General features: G+C 44.5%; 1 protein-coding gene and 1 long non-coding RNA gene across 2 annotated transcripts in view; one reads left to right on the top strand and one right to left on the bottom strand.

The window, feature by feature from the left end:
* LOC310755360 overlaps positions 1-16240 on the bottom strand; it is a 78666-nt gene extending 62426 nt beyond the window's left edge. Inside the window, exon 1 of the long non-coding RNA XR_014544332.1 lies at positions 16171-16240. This is a non-coding gene — a long non-coding RNA (uncharacterized lncRNA). The remainder of the gene's footprint in view (positions 1-16170) is intronic.
* Positions 1-18039, top strand: part of MGAT5B (alpha-1,6-mannosylglycoprotein 6-beta-N-acetylglucosaminyltransferase B) — a 165156-nt gene that overhangs the window by 84558 nt on the left and 62559 nt on the right. Inside the window, exons 4-5 of the mRNA XM_083597862.1 lie at positions 2316-2428; positions 14706-14779. Of these exons, the coding sequence (XP_083453988.1) occupies positions 2316-2428; positions 14706-14779 (187 nt within the window). The remainder of the gene's footprint in view (positions 1-2315; positions 2429-14705; positions 14780-18039) is intronic.

Below are 18039 nucleotides of genomic sequence, written 5' to 3'. Positions count from 1 at the left end.
TTATGAAGGAAGCATCCACCCCCTATTCGCCCGCTGAGAAAGACAGATGTTGTTAAGTTCTCGAAGTATTCTTTTGTGCTGTTTAAACACTAAAAAGGCCTGTGCCACCTGAAAAGACCAACAAATATATTGCAGCATGAGTTTTGTCAGCCAAAGCCACTTTAGCACAGGCAATAATAATACATCTCTTTTTGTAAGGGAAGCCAAGAGACCGAGTAATGCAAGGGACAGTAGAAGGAGGTGAACTGAGCACGAATGAATGCAAGACCTAGCAAAACCATAAGATCGTGTTTATTGTGACCCACTCCCAACCGGTTGTGCTTGTAAGCCCCTGAAGAGGCCAATTGTGTGCTGTACAAAGCCAACCAAGATCTCTAAACCTACTAAAGGACATCTTGGATATAATACAAGCTCTAGAAATCTCCATCTCCCACTCTGCTCTTTGGTGCTTTTCTTTTTTAAATCTGGATTTATTTTCAGGTGGAGTGAAGGAGATTTGGTAGTCTTTTTATTCATTTTTCAGCATTTTGCCTTAAGCAAGACTCCAAACTCCCAATAACCTTTGGAATGAATCAAGGACAGGCTGTTTGCTCAGGTTTCCAGTGAGATACTAGTGTGACTGCTTTCTTCCCTGGGAGGTGTAAGAATCTGAATGTCATCATTGTACGAGAACAGGGATTGGGAACCTCAGGCCACAGGGGTCAATTGCAGCTTTCTGGGCCTCTCTGTCTGATCGTTGGAACTCTCCTCATCCTATACCCCCTACCCAGCCCCACACCCTCTCCTGAGGCCACATCCTTGATGGGCCCTCCTTTGCCCCCTCCCCGAGTGCTTTTGCCTGGCTGGAGTATGTCCTCGAACTCAGATAATGCTTCATGCTTGCCTGGCTGTTGGAACTAGCCTACTATACAAAGGTAACATTGACATCAATTACTCCACCCACTTTTTGCCTCTGGCCTCGCCCACTACTGGCACGTGTGACCCCCGAAAGGTTGCCCAGATAGCAATGTGACCCACAGCCTGATAAATGTTTCCATATCCCTGCAGTAGAATGAGGTAGTGGAAGCTAAGCTGGCCCCTTCTTTATAGCAATGGATCTTTGCCAATTGATTATACCAGTAGTGGATCTGTCCAAGCTTCCTTCATGCAGATGCCTTTTGATACTGCCACAAATGGTTGTGGGTTGTTTTGTTTTTTTGGCAGTTTAAAAACTTGGCAGGTGTAATTTCACTCCTTAATTTATATTCCTAAAATGACTAAGAATCTCTTGGCAAGGTAATGTCCTTGGAAGTTAAAGTAAGGTTGGTGTTTTTTAATTACAAAAATGATAATGCAAGAGTTTCAGTTCCCAGACAGAAGACATGCCTACGCTAGTTGTCTTTTACGGCTGAGTTTATATACGTGGCATCTGTAATGCACATCCGACCTGCTGAACCTACGCTGTAAGAAAAAGCTTCCATTTCAGAGTCAACTCTCCTTAACCTTTTTTGGGGGGTGGGGGTGGCGCAAGTGGAGCCATTTCATACATTACAGAGGCAAACAAGGGTTTTAGTTATTTAAATATCATCATCATCATCATCACTGATTTATTAATTGCCTTCTGAACAATCTCAAACTGATTTACTTAGAATATAATTGAAAACTGTTAACACCCAAAAAAAACCTGTATTTAAAACAAAACCCTACCAAGTGGACACTCATGGAAAAGACCCACCGGGAAAGCCTGTAGGAACAAAAAAGTCTCCACATGTTTCTGGAAAGGGCAGATAGTGGGTGCCTGTCATAGTTTGACAGGAATCCTATTCCATAGATCAGGGGCAGCCACACTGAAAGCTCTGCTCTAAGTTACTGTGCAGCAAGCTTCTGAGATCTTTGGTACTTGCAACAGAAACATTCCCACAGACCACAGCAATCTACTGGGTGTATAAGGGCCTCCAATAGAGCCCCCTCAAGGGAGCTTCAAAGATGATAACACATCACACAACAGCCCTTATAGAAGATCAGATCAGATTCCAGAAAGGGGGCACGTGTGTGTGTGTGTGTGTTTCAGTCTTTGCCTTTGGCACAGTTCTGCTGTTCCCTCAGTTTAAGGCTCTTGTTGCAAATGTTTTGAGGAAGTGCTGTGGGAGTTTTTGTCCATCATTCTCTCCCATGACATCCCTCTGCCTGCCAGAATGGCTGTCTTTGGCGATTGGCACTGCAATTTCAAAGCACTGTTGTTTTGGGACAGAGGGACCTCTTCCTTCTTTCTGACAAGTCTGGATGCCTGACAAGAATGAATCAAAGTTTATATCTCTTTTTCACTTTCTCTTCAGGTACCATCCAGCAGTTGGCTTGATGGAAAGAATCCAGGCGATTGCTCAGAACGTCTCGGACATTGCAATGAAGGTGGATCAGATTCTTCGCAACAGCCTCCTAAATGGAAAATGTAAGAAAACCAGCAGGCTCACCAAAAAGGATGATCTGAGATGATCTGTAACATCTGCTTATATATTTTTATCGAAATGTTACTGGGTACCATTGTATGCACACGTTCACATACACGTGTACAAGTTATACTTTGTTTCACTTAGACCAGGGGGAATTAGCAATCTGGCAAGAAACCAGGGCTTAGAATCGAGGAATATTTGATTTATTACAAGAGAGAGAAATATTGATCGCTATGCAGGCCATTACATTCAATTGGACTAGCAATGTGCAGGTTAAATGAAAGGAGAGGATAGCTAGTACAACAGGGTAAAGGTAAAGGGACCCCTGACCATTAGGTCCAGTCGTAGCCGACTCTGGGGTTGCAGCACTCATCTCGCTCTATAGGCCGAGGGAGCTGGCATACAGCTTCCGGGTCATGTGGCCAGCATGACTAAGCCGCTTCTGGCGAACCAGAGCAGCGTACAGAAACACCGTTTACCTTCCCACCAGAGCGGTACCTATTTATCTACTTGCACTTTGATGTGCTTTCAAACTGCTAGGTTGGCAGGAGCAGGGACCGAGCAACGGGAGCTCACCCCATTGCAGGGATTCGAACTGCTGACCTTCTGATTGGCAAGTCCTAGGCTCTGTGGTTTAACCCACACCAAATCCAGTGAAGGAAAGAGCAATAGAAGTCAAGCAGACATGCAGTGAAGTTAGCCAGTTTGGAGCTGGAGGTTAGAATCAAACAGGGTTGGCTGGGAGCAGCCTGGCTCTTGGCAGAATGAGGGCAATAGAAATATAGAAGTAAGAGCTGGAAAAGAAAAATAGAGTGTGGATGGTGTATGAGAAGAGAGGGAGGGAGAGAAAAAAGTTTCTTCTGTGGGAGATGCTTGTGGAACTACTTGGGTGGTCAGTTGCGGGAAGCGGGGGGCTAGCAGAGCAGTACAAGGTTTCCCCAAGCAGAGGCTGCATGTTCCTTTAGGTCCCTAACTAAACATATGGCATAATCGCAGAAATGGAAATGAGGTGTGGACACTGGGAAGGAGGTGATAGGAAGAGGAGTGAAGCTGATGTAGGGATGGGGCAAGCTGGAGTGGAACAGTCTAGTCCAAGCATAGGCAAACCCTGCCCTCCAGATGTTTTGGGACTACAACTCCCATCATCCCTGACCACTGGTCCTGTTAGCTAGGGGTGATGGGAGTTGTAGTCCCAAAACATCTGGAGGGCCGAGTTTGCCTATGCCTGGTGTAGTCGATGAGAAGACCCACAAGGACTAGAAGAAGCCGAAGGACTGGAAATGCAAATTCTTACAGGTTCTGAAAGAGTTTATCTAGAACAAAGGGGCAGGGAACTGATCTAGAGAAGAGTACTTAGAGAAAATCCAAAAATTTGTATCAGTTGGATTCAAGCCTCCTACTACAAGGAGTGAAGGCAAAGGTATGTGGAGTGCAAATGGAGCAGTGGGTGTAGATACCTGCTGGAGGATCCTGAGTTATGCCAATGCATAATAATGCTTCTCCTGGTGTATTTAGGCATGCAGCGTCCTTTATTACGGCAGCCCTACTGTCCAACCAGTAAGCTGTGGCTCTTTGCACAATGCAATTGCATGTCAATGAAAGAAGCCGAAACGAAATCAAGCCCAGTTGGAAAGTACAAAACATCAATTTGGGATGAACAAAATGCGAACAAATGCAGAGCTTGAAGTTATGCAAACGCTTAATCCATAAAATACATCGTATAACTACACAGATTAAAAGCAACAACCTCTAAGCCACTCCAAAATAAATCCACACAGTAATCAGCTACATACCTGCCAGGTGGGGGATTATCAAGAGGACAAGAAGGGTGGTTCCACTGAGCCATCTGGCAGCAAAATGAATAATCACTCAACACTGGAAAGTCTGCCCTTCTCCAGGCACAGAAAACGGGGTGAAAGACCACCTGTAACTAGCAGCCCATGGGAAACTTCTACTCTGTGAACTAGATAAAAAGCCAAGCTTCCCAGGGATTTGGAGTAATACCACAACTCTTCCCTGAGTAATACCACAACTGGAAGCAGCGGGAGGCATTTTGCAGTGATGGAAACTTCCATAACTTAATAGATCTTAATCTGTGACAAGAGCAGACACTCATTTATCCCAACCCTTATCTTCTTATCTGAGCATGCAATCATGAGCACCATATAACATGCTAACTCACTGAATGTCAGAGATGAAAATGCTGTAGCTGGAGGAAAAAAAAGAGAAATAAGATTGGAGGAAGGGAAGCTGGGAGAGGGAAGGGTGAGTTGGGGACTGTACAGTGGTACCTCGGGTTAAGTACTTAATTCGTTCCGGAGGTCCGTTCTTAACCTGAAACTGTTCTTAACCTGAAGCACCACTTTAGCTAATGGGGCCTCCTGCTGCTGCCACGCCTCCAGAGCACAATTTCTGTTCTCATTCTGAAGCACTATTTCTGGGTTAGCAGAGTCTGTAACCTGAAGCGTATGTAACCTGAAGCATATGTAACCTGAGGTACCACTGTACTGTTCTATTGCAATAATGTGAAAACCCCAATGAACTATGGATAACAAATGCAATTCTCTCTCTCCTTCTCTCTCTCTCTCTCTCTCTCTCTCTCTCTCTCTCTCCACACACACACACACACACACACACACACACACCAGCATATAAAACAAACAACCACTGGTGGCCTTCTTAGGGTAATCAGTATGAGTAACTTCCTTCATAACATGTATTCATGTATAACCGATAACCATATGCATTTGACTATTTCTGTCTTCCTCAGCGGTCTATTGTAATTTTAATAGTACCAATAACTCTTCCGTAACCCCTGGGGTACATATAAGTGTAAACCAAACCTTTCAGTCATACTCCTTGTTAGCCTTTAGGTGAATTTTTGTTTGCGGTGCTATCTTTTTTGCAGAGGAAATTGGCATGTGGGCATATAAATAAGCCTCTTAATGTGTGGTCTGCTTTGCCCTGGTAAAGAATACTATACAGTATTCAGTATTAAGTGGAGACACCACTGACTGCTTAGTGATCCGCGGTATTTGGCAAATTGGCCTGAAAAGCATGATGACATTTCTTTCAAAACAAATGTGCAGGATGTGAATTGGGACTAAAGATAGATACCTTTATCCTTGGGACATCACAGGAAGCCAGCTGTGCAGATTGCACAGCCTGGCCTCAGCCACTGCTGTTCTCAATCAGCTGTATGGATGTGAAACATGACATATGTCTGTACCATAGGGATCAGAGGCAGCCCAGTGGATTCAGGGCAATTTGCACATGACCTCAGAATCTTTTCCTCTCATCCTCAGCCTGCTTCTAACATCCTTTGTTCTGATATGTCTGAAACGGCCAAAGCCATTTGGCTCCACCCTGGAAAAAGTTGGGCAGGACTGCAGCTGAAATTCTGTCCATCAAATCTGTCATTTCTGTGAGTAGGGCTCCTTCTAGAATGGGAGCTTTGTACACACTTTGAAGGACATTTGAAACATATTCTTTCCCTTCAAAGAATTATTGTCACACACACACACACACACATATGGTTTTATTAAGGTTTTTCATGTTACAAAGCAAACGAATAAGCAGAGAGAGGTACATATATTGTCTCCACTTTCAATTATACTAGGCAATAGAATGAAAGAACGACACCCACCATCCCTCTCTCCCCTCTCCCCCCATCTCCTCGCCCCTAACTGCAAGATGTCTATGACAAAAGTGTCTCTCACCAAACATCAACAATCTTGTCATTGTAGTTAAGCCCTCACAGAGTGATGGTTCCCAAAAACTTTATAACTTAATCTACAGTGCCCAGAGTTCTTTGAGGGGGGCTACATGTGCTCCAAATGTGCTTTAAAGGTATAGTATGTATGCAGCCTCAGAAGGTTTGTCAGTCTCTGACTGATTGCCCTTGATATATGCTACATCCAGCAAAAGGTTCCTTCACAGAGGAAGACGCATTGTCTGGTTCTGCTCTGATCCTAATAGGAAGCTAGGGAGCATAACACGGACAGAAAAGGGTTAAATATCCCCTGCCCCTCATCTAAACAGGTTAGCTGATCTTGTGTCAAAATTTACATGGCCCAGTCCTCTGCTTGAAAGGCTGTCAAAGTGAGGCTTTATAGTTACTTGTTCGTGGTGTTTCAGAGATGCCAGCTTCTCCAGCTTATTGCGATGTCCGGACATCAGCCAGGGGGTGGAGCCAAACGCCCTCTGAAAATTGAGGGTGCCCGGCTCCCTCAAAAATTACATTGGGGAAACTGCCTTGGCCCCTAAGAGTCAGCGCCTATGTGGTGTTTGAGCCTCAGCATTTAACCAAGAAAAAAGCAGTAGGAAGTCCCTTCCCACAGACTCACATTCTAAGAAGACATGGAACATGAGGAAAAAGGAATGGGAGGAAGGAGGGGAAAGCAATCTCCAGCACGAGTTCTGCCCAGTTCAGTCCTATTTAAAGAAGGGAGAACAGGGGCCTCGAAATTGCCCATCAACAGTTAATACTTTTGGTAGCACGCAGGTCACCTGGCCACAGTCTCCCCCATTATGGTGAGATGTATGGTGTTTCCCTTTAAATTATAGCAATTATTTCTAAATTTTCACAAAGACATATAAATTTAGCATATGCAAATGTAATGCAAACCTCTATCCCTTTTGTCTTCTTTTCTTGGTGGTGTGTTTCCTCTTTTCTGGCAATGCCGAAATGACCAGCCTAAAATGGGTCATTGGGCTTCACGCACAGGCAGTGTTTTGAGACTTGGTATCTTCATTACATTTGTAGGTAATTGTTTGAGACGTGGTATTTGTTGTGTTTTCCAAATGCACAAGCAAAGTGCACCTGACCATTCCTGCTGTAGAAAGCAAGCACCCTCAGATACCGTGTTTGTCACATGCAGGGCTGGGAGGGTTAGGTTTCTGCCCATGTCCCTGTCTTGGTTGCATTCTCTCTAGCAGCTTTCTCTAAAAGTGCTCCCGGCCATTTATTTCCCCTCATACATCATAAGATAAACAACCGATGGCATCGTTCCACTGCTGCCCCTCTCCTGCACTACAAGAAGTGAGCTGTACCTCTCCTCATCTTTCTTCCGACCACATCGTTAAAAACAGGTGAAACTGATTCATTGGGATTTGCACATTGAGTTCTCTTAGGCAGCTTAGGGAAGGAGTTGGGGAGGGTGTGGGGAGAGAGAAGAACTCTTTAATGCTGGCCTCACATGACTCTTCGGGAAAGGAAGAGTTAATGTCTGCAAAGCACTTGGTGAGCTGAGCACACCATACATCATTAGCAGGAAAGCTAACAGTCAGAGAACTGCAACGCTGGTACCGAAGTCAGCAGCAGTAGCAGCACACTGCAGGGAAGAAATGTGTTCCTATGGCAGCGCACATCCATTGTGGGGGCGCTTGTCTGCACTTCCCACTTCAACACCCCTTCTTGGCGTGTGACACAACTAACACCCACCCCCTTTTCCAGTGGGTTAATGTGCTAAGAAGGGGATTACTGAGGAAATCACTTTAATCATGCAACAATGATGTGTTTGTTTCCTACTAATCCACCGAAGAAAATAATCCCCAACAGACACCATTAAAAATGCTTGCCTTGAATCCCACGAGGACCTGTAAACCTCTCCTTTGAAAGCTTGATTTATCTACCTTTTTTGTGTGTTTCCCGTCTTCCCCATTGCTCACAACTCTCCCCTTTCTCCTGCTGCAAGATGGGTTTTGAAGCTGACTTTAATGATGCTATGATTTTACCTAGGGGCAAAGATTCCCATGGAGTCTTCCATTCTTGTCTGCCATGGCTGGCTTTTAAAAAATTAAATAAGTTGGAAGCTGACACAGAAGTGGGCAATTGTTGTAGAATGGCTACAGAACTCCGTTATTAGCCTATGGGTTGTCAAGCCAGAGGACTAGTCACAGTCGCAAGCTGGGCTTCATTTGCGCACGCACGCACGCGCACACACACACACACACGGAACTAGCACTGGAGGCAAGTTAAAAATGGGTGCTCACTTTTAAAACATTTACACTACTAAAATCCAAAGTTCTTTAAGTGGTCTCTGTGAAGTCCCATAGCACGGCCACCCTGACTGCCGTCTGAGAGACATCATTGAAAATGTCTCTTCCTTTCTTGGTCCTTTGGAGTGTTGCCATTTCCTCTCCCCTTAGTTTTGTCCAGAGCCTAGTTTAGCATTAAAGGTAAAGGGACCCCTGACCATTAGGTCCAGTCGTGGCCGACTCTGGGGTTGTGGCACTCATCTCGCTTTATTGGCCAAGGGAGTTGGCATACAGCTTCCGGGTCATGTGGCCAGCATGACTAAGCCGCTTCTGGCGAACCAGAGCAGCACACGGAAATGCCGTTTAACTTCCTGCCGAAGCACTACCTATTTATCTACTTGCACTGGCGTGCTTTCAAACTGCTAGGTTGGCAGTAGCAGGGACCGAGGAACGGGAGCTCACCCCATTGCGGGGATTCGAACCGCCGACCTTCTGATCGGCAAGTCCTAGGCTCTGTGGTTTAACCCACAGTGTCACCCGTGTCCCTTAGTATAGTATTAGGTTTTCTCTATTAACAATGTGTCTTACCTTCATTTACATCAGCAGCAGGGAGCTGGTGGCCCCCAGGTGTTGGACTGCAGCTCCTATCAGCCCGTGTCAGAACGGCCAACCATCAGTAATGCTGGGAGTTGTACTCCCAACAACATCTGGCCAGAAGCACCAGGTTCCCCATTCCTGTTCAATTTCTTGGACAGTCACTTGGTTTATTTCCGTTCAGCCTACAAACGAAACCTTCTGTACCTTTAAAAAATGTATTCATGGCCTTAGACTCAGTAATATACTGCCTGGAATTCCAGCTGAGTCACTTTCTTTTTATATAGATATACTAGCAATTCTGATTGCATTTACTGAATGCAAGAAGTATTTTGGGGTGGGGTATTAAAAAGAAAATCTGGTGTTTTAATGATTAAACGGTTCAACTTGCAGTGCTTTGAATGTTTTACAAATACTGTCTGATGATGCACTTGTAGTTTATACTGTTACCCCCAGGACTCCTTCTTTTGAAAGATTTTTGTAAGTGGTGGCATCTTTTGCTCTGAGGCTGGCTGCCTCACCTTCTTACCGATATCTTTGGACTGTAGGGCGGCCGCTTGTTTTAAGCTGTGCCCCCCGCTAGTCCTCTCAGTTGCTTTGTAGCCAATTCTGCTGCTCTGTGTGTCATATCAAAGGCATGCTCAAGGACTAAACCAATCTCTCGTGCAAACCTGGATCTCTGCCTGCCTGATCTCATGCCACACACTACGCAGTTTTTAGTGATTCACTCAGCTCCCCAAATGCACAAGTTTGTGCCAACAGCTTGAAAGCAATCGCTATTTCATCCACTATCCGTGCTTTCTCTTTCGTTCCGAGTTCTAATAAAGAATCTGCACCTTTCAGGTTTAATATTTCTTCTGAGTGTGCTTCAGATTCAATATTTCAAATCCAGACATGACCATTTATTATTTGCATTGTCATCAAACTGAAAAGTATTAAATACCTCTCTTGCTTATTCACCTGCCTTATGAATAAATAGTGTTGGATAAAATCTCTCACCTATTTCAACTGACCCACTTGCAATGCAGTGCTGTACAACTCAAATCCTTGTCTGCATATTCTTGAGTCGCTGCAGCATTTCCTTCCCACAACATATTTCTTAGAGATTTTCTCTTGTCCATTTTTGGGGGGAGGGGCATTCTGTTTTACTGTGTTTAAACAAGGCCTAAGTTCATGAAAGGACCATTTCTCATTTGCCATTGTCTCCATCTTCCTTCTATCCCCTTATTGCAGGGATGGGTGACCTGTAGCCCTCCAGTTCTTGTTGGACTCCAACCCCCTTTATCCCAAGCCAGCAATAGTCACCAGTGGTCAAGGAAGATGGCAGCTGAAGTTCAACAACATTCAGAGGCCCACAGGTCCCCCACCCTCAGCTCGACTGCCTGCCCTATGTAGGGCAGGGACCTGTCTTTTAGATGTAAAGTGCCATGCACATTAAGGGTGCTATATAAACAGGTCTGGCCCAAAACATTTTGGCCCCTGAGGTGAACCACAAAATTCCCTGTTTCCGACCAGGGAAGAAGGGGTGAGTGTCGATCTACATTGGGAATAAAGGGGAACTAAAGATCTACACTGGGAACAAGGATGGGAGGAGACCAGCAACACATTCTTTTCACCCAAAGGCTGCTGAAAATATGTTTTGGCTGCCAAGGAGGCGGCAAATCCAGCCTCCAAGGAGTGGGCTGCAGCTGTTGCTGCCATTACAGTGGCGATGGCAGCAGGCAATGCATTTTTTGGAGGTCAGATCTGCTGCCCCTGTGGATCCTGCCTCCCAAGGCAGTTGCCTTACCTTGCCTTATGGGTGGGTCAGCCCTGTAGATAAAATAAAAATGTTTTACCTCCTCCTGACACTGTGTAATATTTGCTGCTGAACATTCTGTAGGATGATGCAATAGGAAGCTGAAGTGAGGACAACACCCATGTTGAAAATGAAGCTTTTGCCTTCCTGGATCAAAGACTAAATCTTTTGAAATTGCAAATGGATTTCATTATGATGATTAATGTGGCAGATACAAGAGCATTTTATGACCGGTTGTCTCACTGTGCTCTCCTGCTGTGACCCTAAAGTATTAAATATTGACTCTCTTGCTCATCTTTCTTTGTCCAGCTGTGGCTCAATGTGCCAAATGGCTTTTTCTGCCACCTCTCTCCCTGACACCCAAAGAGGTCCAAGGGAGTCAATAAAATATTGCCTGTTCCTGTTCTAATATCAATGTTTAATGTTTGTCTTTAATCTGCAGCTATGGTTCCTAATGAAGGATTGGGGTACCAAAGGACTTTGTTTAACTTTAAGGGCATGAATAATTGCATAGGCTTCTGCAATTTGTTCTTGAAAACAAATGGAGCATGTTATAAATAGTTTATAGCACCCTCACCGGCCAGCTCCTTTTAGCTTTCCCCATGTATGAATAATGGATTATTATCCCAAACTGGGCTTGGCCAGTGCTACAGATTAAGTGCCTAGGCAGTAGCAGCTCCCTTTTTTTAAAAAAAAAAAACTCCAGGTCATCTGGCTCCAGGGCTGGCACCAGGGTCAGCATCATTGGACAACTGTTAAAGCCCAACCCTAACTCAGGGTCCCTCTGTCAACCCCTGGAGCCTCCTGGTTCTGCTGTTCCTTCCTTTGTGGTTGCTGCCTGTTCACTTGGTCCATTCACTGGTCTGTACACCACCGATACAATGGTCTCTAGAACGTTGTTCATTGGGGAATGGATACCCCTGTCCTACAGGGATGCTGTGAATATACAGCCTGAAGATGAATAATGGCCTTCTGGTTCCTGGGGGTTAAAACAGGAGTAAGCAAGCTTTTACTCGAACTGTTAGGCATGGTGTTTGGGTGTTTATTTCAAAGATAGAACTCCATGCTTTACTTCTGACTTTCTCTGAAAGGCCTATGTGCCTGTAGGTGTTGCTATTGTTTGTCTCATTAGATGGCTCTGCACTTGACTGATTGCCTGCACAATTTTCTGCCGCAATTTGAAAATGTCTATATTTTGAAGGGCTTTCATGTGCTCCTTTAGAGTCATGCACATGCCTCATTAGGCACAATTTTTTTGGGGGGGCATTGACTGGAGGCAAAATGCTGGCCAACCATTAGTATGCGCTGTAATCTGAGAAGAAATGTAAGACCATACAATAGAGCCACGCCAAGAAACACTTTTTAAAAAAACTTCCATTTTGCTTTCATTATCATAGGAAATTGAAGTGTAGCATATATATGTTTTGGTTTTTCCAACTGCCCCCTTCCAATGTCATCATTCCTTGGTTAGGTTTTGAACAACGGATAGAAGCATGCAAAAGCTGCTTCCAACTTCCAACAATGAGGCTTTGAGTGTGATTTAGTCCACAGGGCCCAGTGTCTTAACCTGTTCTTAATGGCCCCCTGGGTAGAGTTCCTTTATACAGTGGTACCTCGGATTACATATGCTTCAGGTTACATACGCTTCCGCTAACCTAGAAATATTACCTTGGGTTAAGAACTTTGCTTCAGGATGAGAACAGAAATAGTGCAGTGGCGGCGCAGCGGCAGCAGCAGGAGGCTCCATTAGCTAAAGTGATGCTTCAGGTTAAGAACAGTTTCAGGTTAAGAACCGACCTCCAGAACGAATTAAGTTCTTAACCCGAGGTACCACTGTATACTCCATGTAAGTCTTCCCATGAACACACAGTCACCTGGGCTGAAGGAAGGTCTTACACATGGGATGTATCTAATTCTAGTTCTACTCAGAGGAGACCCATTGAAATGAACGGACATGATTACATGAATCTATTAATTTCAGTGGGTCTACTCTGAGTAGGAGTTAGTTGGATACAGTGCTCTGTGCTTTAACTCAGTAATGGAGGAACTATTAAACTCAGGGGTTGTCTAGTGTCCCTGATCTCAGGACCGGACAATGTCCCCATTCCTGTGTCCCATGAGCTGTCTGGGGCAGGCTAAAAGCTACTCTCTGGGGAAAGGACTTTAATTAGATTTATGAGGTGTTAATGTGCAGGAAAATGATTATTACACACACACACACACACAAAATTGATACCCCGCCCATCTGGCTGGGTTTCCATAGCCACTCTGGGCAGCTTCCAACACATAAAAACATAATAAAACACCAAACATTAATAGTAACAATCTGATCCAATATAAAAGTCGCAATAACTAAAATAGACAACTTATATCAAACAAAGCAACATTCAACAATACATTAGTATCTAATAGTAAACAGTAAAATTAAACATCAACAAATAATAATTAAACAGTTCACACTTATCAGCCACAATAAAGAATTACCAGTCTACAATCAATAAAAATAACAGCAAATAACAATTCATAAAATACCACAAAACATACAAAACCCCGTAAAAGGATCAAATTGAGAAACAGACACACAACTTATAAAACTATTTTAAAAAAATATCCCTGAACTTCCCTTCTCAGCTGCTGAGTTGTTGTTGTTGTTGTTGTTGTTGTTGTTGTTGTTGTTGTTGTTGTTGTTGTAATATATATGAGATGGCTAGATGAGGCTCATCAATCTGGGAACATAGCCCTAAACACCTGCTGCCTTGCTGCTATAATCGTTTGTGAGAATGGCTTTGGGAGTAAACTTTGAGGAAAAATCTGTACCCACTGTCTTGTGGGACATGTTTGGGAGAAGAAAAGGCTAAAAAGTAAACCCTACACAAATCTGGAGTGGAGTCCCTAAAATGGTTGGATGGTGTCTTGTATGGCTCCTTCCAGCAACTCCTGCAGCCAAGCTGGTGCCTTTGGAGCACATCAGTGAGGCTGAGGCAGGAGGTCTGGTTGTGTGGGTGGCTCAGGACCTTCATGCACACTGTCCAGGCTTGCACTCCGGAGAGGTTACTTGAGTGCTGCTAATGCAGCAAAAACAACGCAGGAGTCAGCAGTTATAAGTTACCGGTCTCTGCAGCCATAACAGGCCCTGTGATTCTCCAGCAGTTTGGCTTGAGACAGGCAGATACCAACAATATGAGTTTTTTGTGATGATATATTGCAATTCTGTGGCATTTTGGTGGACCGTGATATATTTTGATGCTTAGTATGTCATTTTCTTTTGTGGTTCTTGGTCATTTTAGTTATGTACATTCTTTAGTGATATTTATTTAACTGTGTTACTTAAAATATGGAATTATTAGTATTAATAATCATTGTTTGGTTTTGAATGAGGAATTTGTATTGTCTTTCCTATGTTGATTGCTTTTTGTAAACTGCTTAGAGACTTCTGTTGAAATAGGAAGTGGCATATAAATTAATAAAAAGATGTCTCATTGCTAACCATGCACAACGTTAACCCCAGCATCAAAGCTAATGATAAATACTGTAGAAAAAAATGCCTTGAGAAATAGTCTTGACTTTCTGCTTTCCCCAGCATTTAAGCAGTCAGTCTAAAGGTGAGTTCCTGATTTGCTAGAATAGGAGGCTGTTCGCACATAATGTTGTTTAGGGAAGGTTGGGATTGCCAGTCCTTGGGTTCTGGTGCCTGGATAGGATCTAAGATGGGGTGTTTTGTGGGACAGAGGGAGGAGAGACAGGACCCAGGTTCATGGAACTGGAGCCCAGATTGAATAATGTGAGCACTACACTATTTCTTCAAAACAGAAAAGAAAAGATAGCTGGTATTGTTAGTAAGCTCCCTTTAGTACCAGAATCTGAGCTCAGAACTAACCACTCCCATGTGTGTTTGTACTCAACAGCGATAGAAGGCAGACGGGACCAGTGTGAGGTGCCCAGGGATCCCAAGTACCCTGACTGCTCTGGGAAAGTGGAGGTGAGTAAAGTAGATTCAGATTTGTGCTCTGAACAGAAAAAAAGGAAGAAATGAAAGCAATGTGTCTCATTGGATGACAGTTAAAAGAAGATGGAATCTTTTTTGTTCACACACTGTTCCAGCAAGCACTGCAGCAGTAAACCGAATTATTACGATGTGAGAAAACATCTTTTCAATGCATTTTTCTTTTTTCCCCAAATTAGAAAGGAATATAAGTGAGATATAAAAGGCATAGGTAGTGTTTCAGACACTGTGGGGTGACACTGTGGGTTAAACCACAAAGCCTAGGACTTGCCAATCAGAAGGTTGGCGGTTTGAATCCTCGCAACGGGGTGAGCTCCCATTGTTCGGTCCCTGCTCCTGCCAACCTAGCAGTTCGAAAGCACATCAAAGTCCAAGTAGATAAATAGGTTCCACTCCGGCGGAAAGGTAAACAGCGTTTCTGTGTGCTGCTCTGGTTCGCCAGAAGCGGCTTAGTCATGCTGGCCACATGACCCAGAAGCTGTCTGCGGACAAACGCTGGCTCCCTCGGCCTATAGAGCGAGATGAGCGCCGCAACTCCAGAGTCGTCCTCGACTGGACTTAATGGTCAGGGCTCCCTTTACCTTTACTTTACTTTTAGTGTTTCAGAGATCACCTGGGGAAATGAACACCGATAGTTAAGTCAAGTTTTCCATGAGCCAGAGTTGGACCAGTGGGTGCCCTGCCCCACCAAGAATAAGGATTTGTTCCACCTCAGTAAAATTCAAGCACACAAACACTGACTTCTTGGTTTAGTGATACAACAAAATGGTATCTTATTCCTTAGAAGAGGGAGATTTCTTGTTGAGAACAAATCAGTAGCAGCTGGTGCCACCTGCCCTCAAGTGATTCTGCTCCAAACTGACAGCACCCACCTGACCTGTCCAGCTCTGCTGCCCACTCAAGTACCCCGCTGGCTCAGGGTGGACTTTTCAAGATCCATGTCTCCCTTACTATGCTTAATCAGTCCTGAAGTCCCCCTTTAGCTACTATATGGCTGTGAATGTGGTGCTCAGAGTGGGTAAGGGACAACTTAAGGGAGTTACTGTTTATTGCAACAAGAGACTGTACTCATTTAAGGAGGCAGAAGCTTGCAAACTTAATCATAACTGTTCTTATTTAATGCTTGTTTTTGGACACTAAGAAGCCATTGAAATAACTTCATTTCTTTGAAGCCTACCTGGAAATGTGGCAGCCCCACTTAGTGTGGAGGGCTGGCTATGGCCCTGGAGGTCAACTCTGAACTTTAAGGGACGTGAGTGGCGCTGTGGTCTAAACCACTGAGCCTAGGGCTTGCCGATCGGAAGGTCAGCGGTTTGAATCCCCGCGACGGGGTGAGCTCCCATTGTTCGGTCCCAGCTCCTGCTAACCTAGCAGTTTGAAAGCACGTCAAAGTGCAAGTAGATAAATAAGTACCGCTCTGGCGGGAAGGTAAACAGCATTTCTATGTGTTGCTCTGGTTTTGCCAGAAGCGGCTTAGTCATGCTGGCCACATGCCCCGGAAAAACTGTCTGCAGACAAACGTCGGCTCCCTCAGCCAGTAAAGCTAGATGAGCTTCGCAACCCCAGAGTTGTTTGTGACTGGACTTAACTGTCAGAGGTCCTTTACCATTACCTTTTTATTCCCCTAGATTTTATATATTACTCCACCACCAGATAAGAACAGAGGAAGATCAAGGCCCATCTAGTCTAGAATCCTCTTCTCATACAGGGATCTGATTCGCTACTGGGAAGCCCACAAGCAGGACCTGACTGCAACAGTGCTCTTCCCGCTTGAGATGGTGAGATTCAACTCCCATCATCCCTGACTATTGGCCATAGTGGCTGGGCTGATGGGAGTTGGAGTCCAGCAGCATCTGGAGGGCACCAGCTTGAGGAAGACCTCCCTATGGGGTAATATATGCACTACAGCTGCAACCATAGCCCTAATGTGTCAATTAGTGCTGTGTTGAACCTTCTAAGATATTTAATTTTGGTCATTTGAAGGAGGAAGGTGAGGGCAAAATGGAGATCCCCCCCCCAAAAAAGGTAGGGTGGGTAGAACTTAATTAGTTTCTAGGGACCAGATTTGTTGAGGTGGATGAGTAGATTGTGCTTTTCTTACATGAAGTGGCCAGGGTGTGTCTCTTCTCAGATCAAACATTTTTGGAAAGCCCTAAATTCGGGGAAAGAAGACCTTGTTGAGCTTGACTCTAGAGACATGAGAGGTGTTGTGGACTCTCCTTCTTTGGAGGCTTTTAAGCCGAGGTTGGATGGCCATCTGTCATGGATGCTTTAGCTGAGATTCCTGCATTGCAGGGGGTTGGACTAGATGACCCTTGGGGCCCCTTCCAGCTCTACGATTCTATGAAATATTCACTGAGAGAGAGAGAGAGGATGCACACCTTCTTTGTGTGAAGTCTGAGCAACTAGGTTGCCCTTCCTTGCATGATTCATGGACTAATGTAGCATTTATATCTCTGTTAATTATTCGTATGCAACAAAATGCAAAGGAAGCACCAATGGATTTATTGTCTTGCTTGTTTTTAATCTCAAGCGTTATCTCTGCCCTGGGGAACAAGCAAAGTGTTGTAACCTGATGCTGGTTTTGAGTACCACATTCTGCTTAGAGCAGCACATTGTCTTGACTTGAACACAACTCGGGCATTTGATTGGCCGGTGCAATTGTGTGCAGCTCTGTATCTGCACCGACCCGTTTAGCTTAACAGTAAGATTAACATGAAGTCATTCCCCGCACTGCACCCCTTCAGCTGTTATTTCAGCCTGCATGCCCCTCAACCAGCTACTTGACAAAACAAATTAACTGCCAGATTAACAAGACACAACCGTTGCATTACTCAGATTGTCCCAGCTACATAGCGGTCATTTTCTCCCATCCTCTTCCATGGCGGGGTTAAATTTTAAGTGTAATTTAATTGCTGGAGGCAGTAATTCGATCTCCTGTCTGGATGATTGGTGTGTTTTACATATCGGGAGTGGAGGGCTGTCTCCTGAGTGGCTTCGTTTGTGTAGTTAAGTTTGGAAGAGGCTGGCACCAGCAATTACGGAGGATGATAGATCTACATGGAGAACTGGAAGCCTGGGCTATTGCTTTGCATGCAAAATCACCTTGCGAGAGAACCTCACTAAATTTATTTCTCTTTAGCACAGAGATCAGCCTTTCTGAACCCGGTGGCCTCCATAAGTTTTTGACCACAACCTCCATCAGTGGAGTCATTTCCAGAATATCAGGAGGGAGG

Source organism: Podarcis filfolensis (genome assembly GCF_964270895.1).
Source record: "Podarcis filfolensis genome assembly, chromosome: 2".
Lineage (NCBI taxonomy): Eukaryota > Metazoa > Chordata > Lepidosauria > Squamata > Lacertidae > Podarcis > Podarcis filfolensis.
The sequence above is the reverse complement of the archived record's forward strand: the minus strand, read 5'-3'. Positions and strand labels throughout refer to the sequence as shown.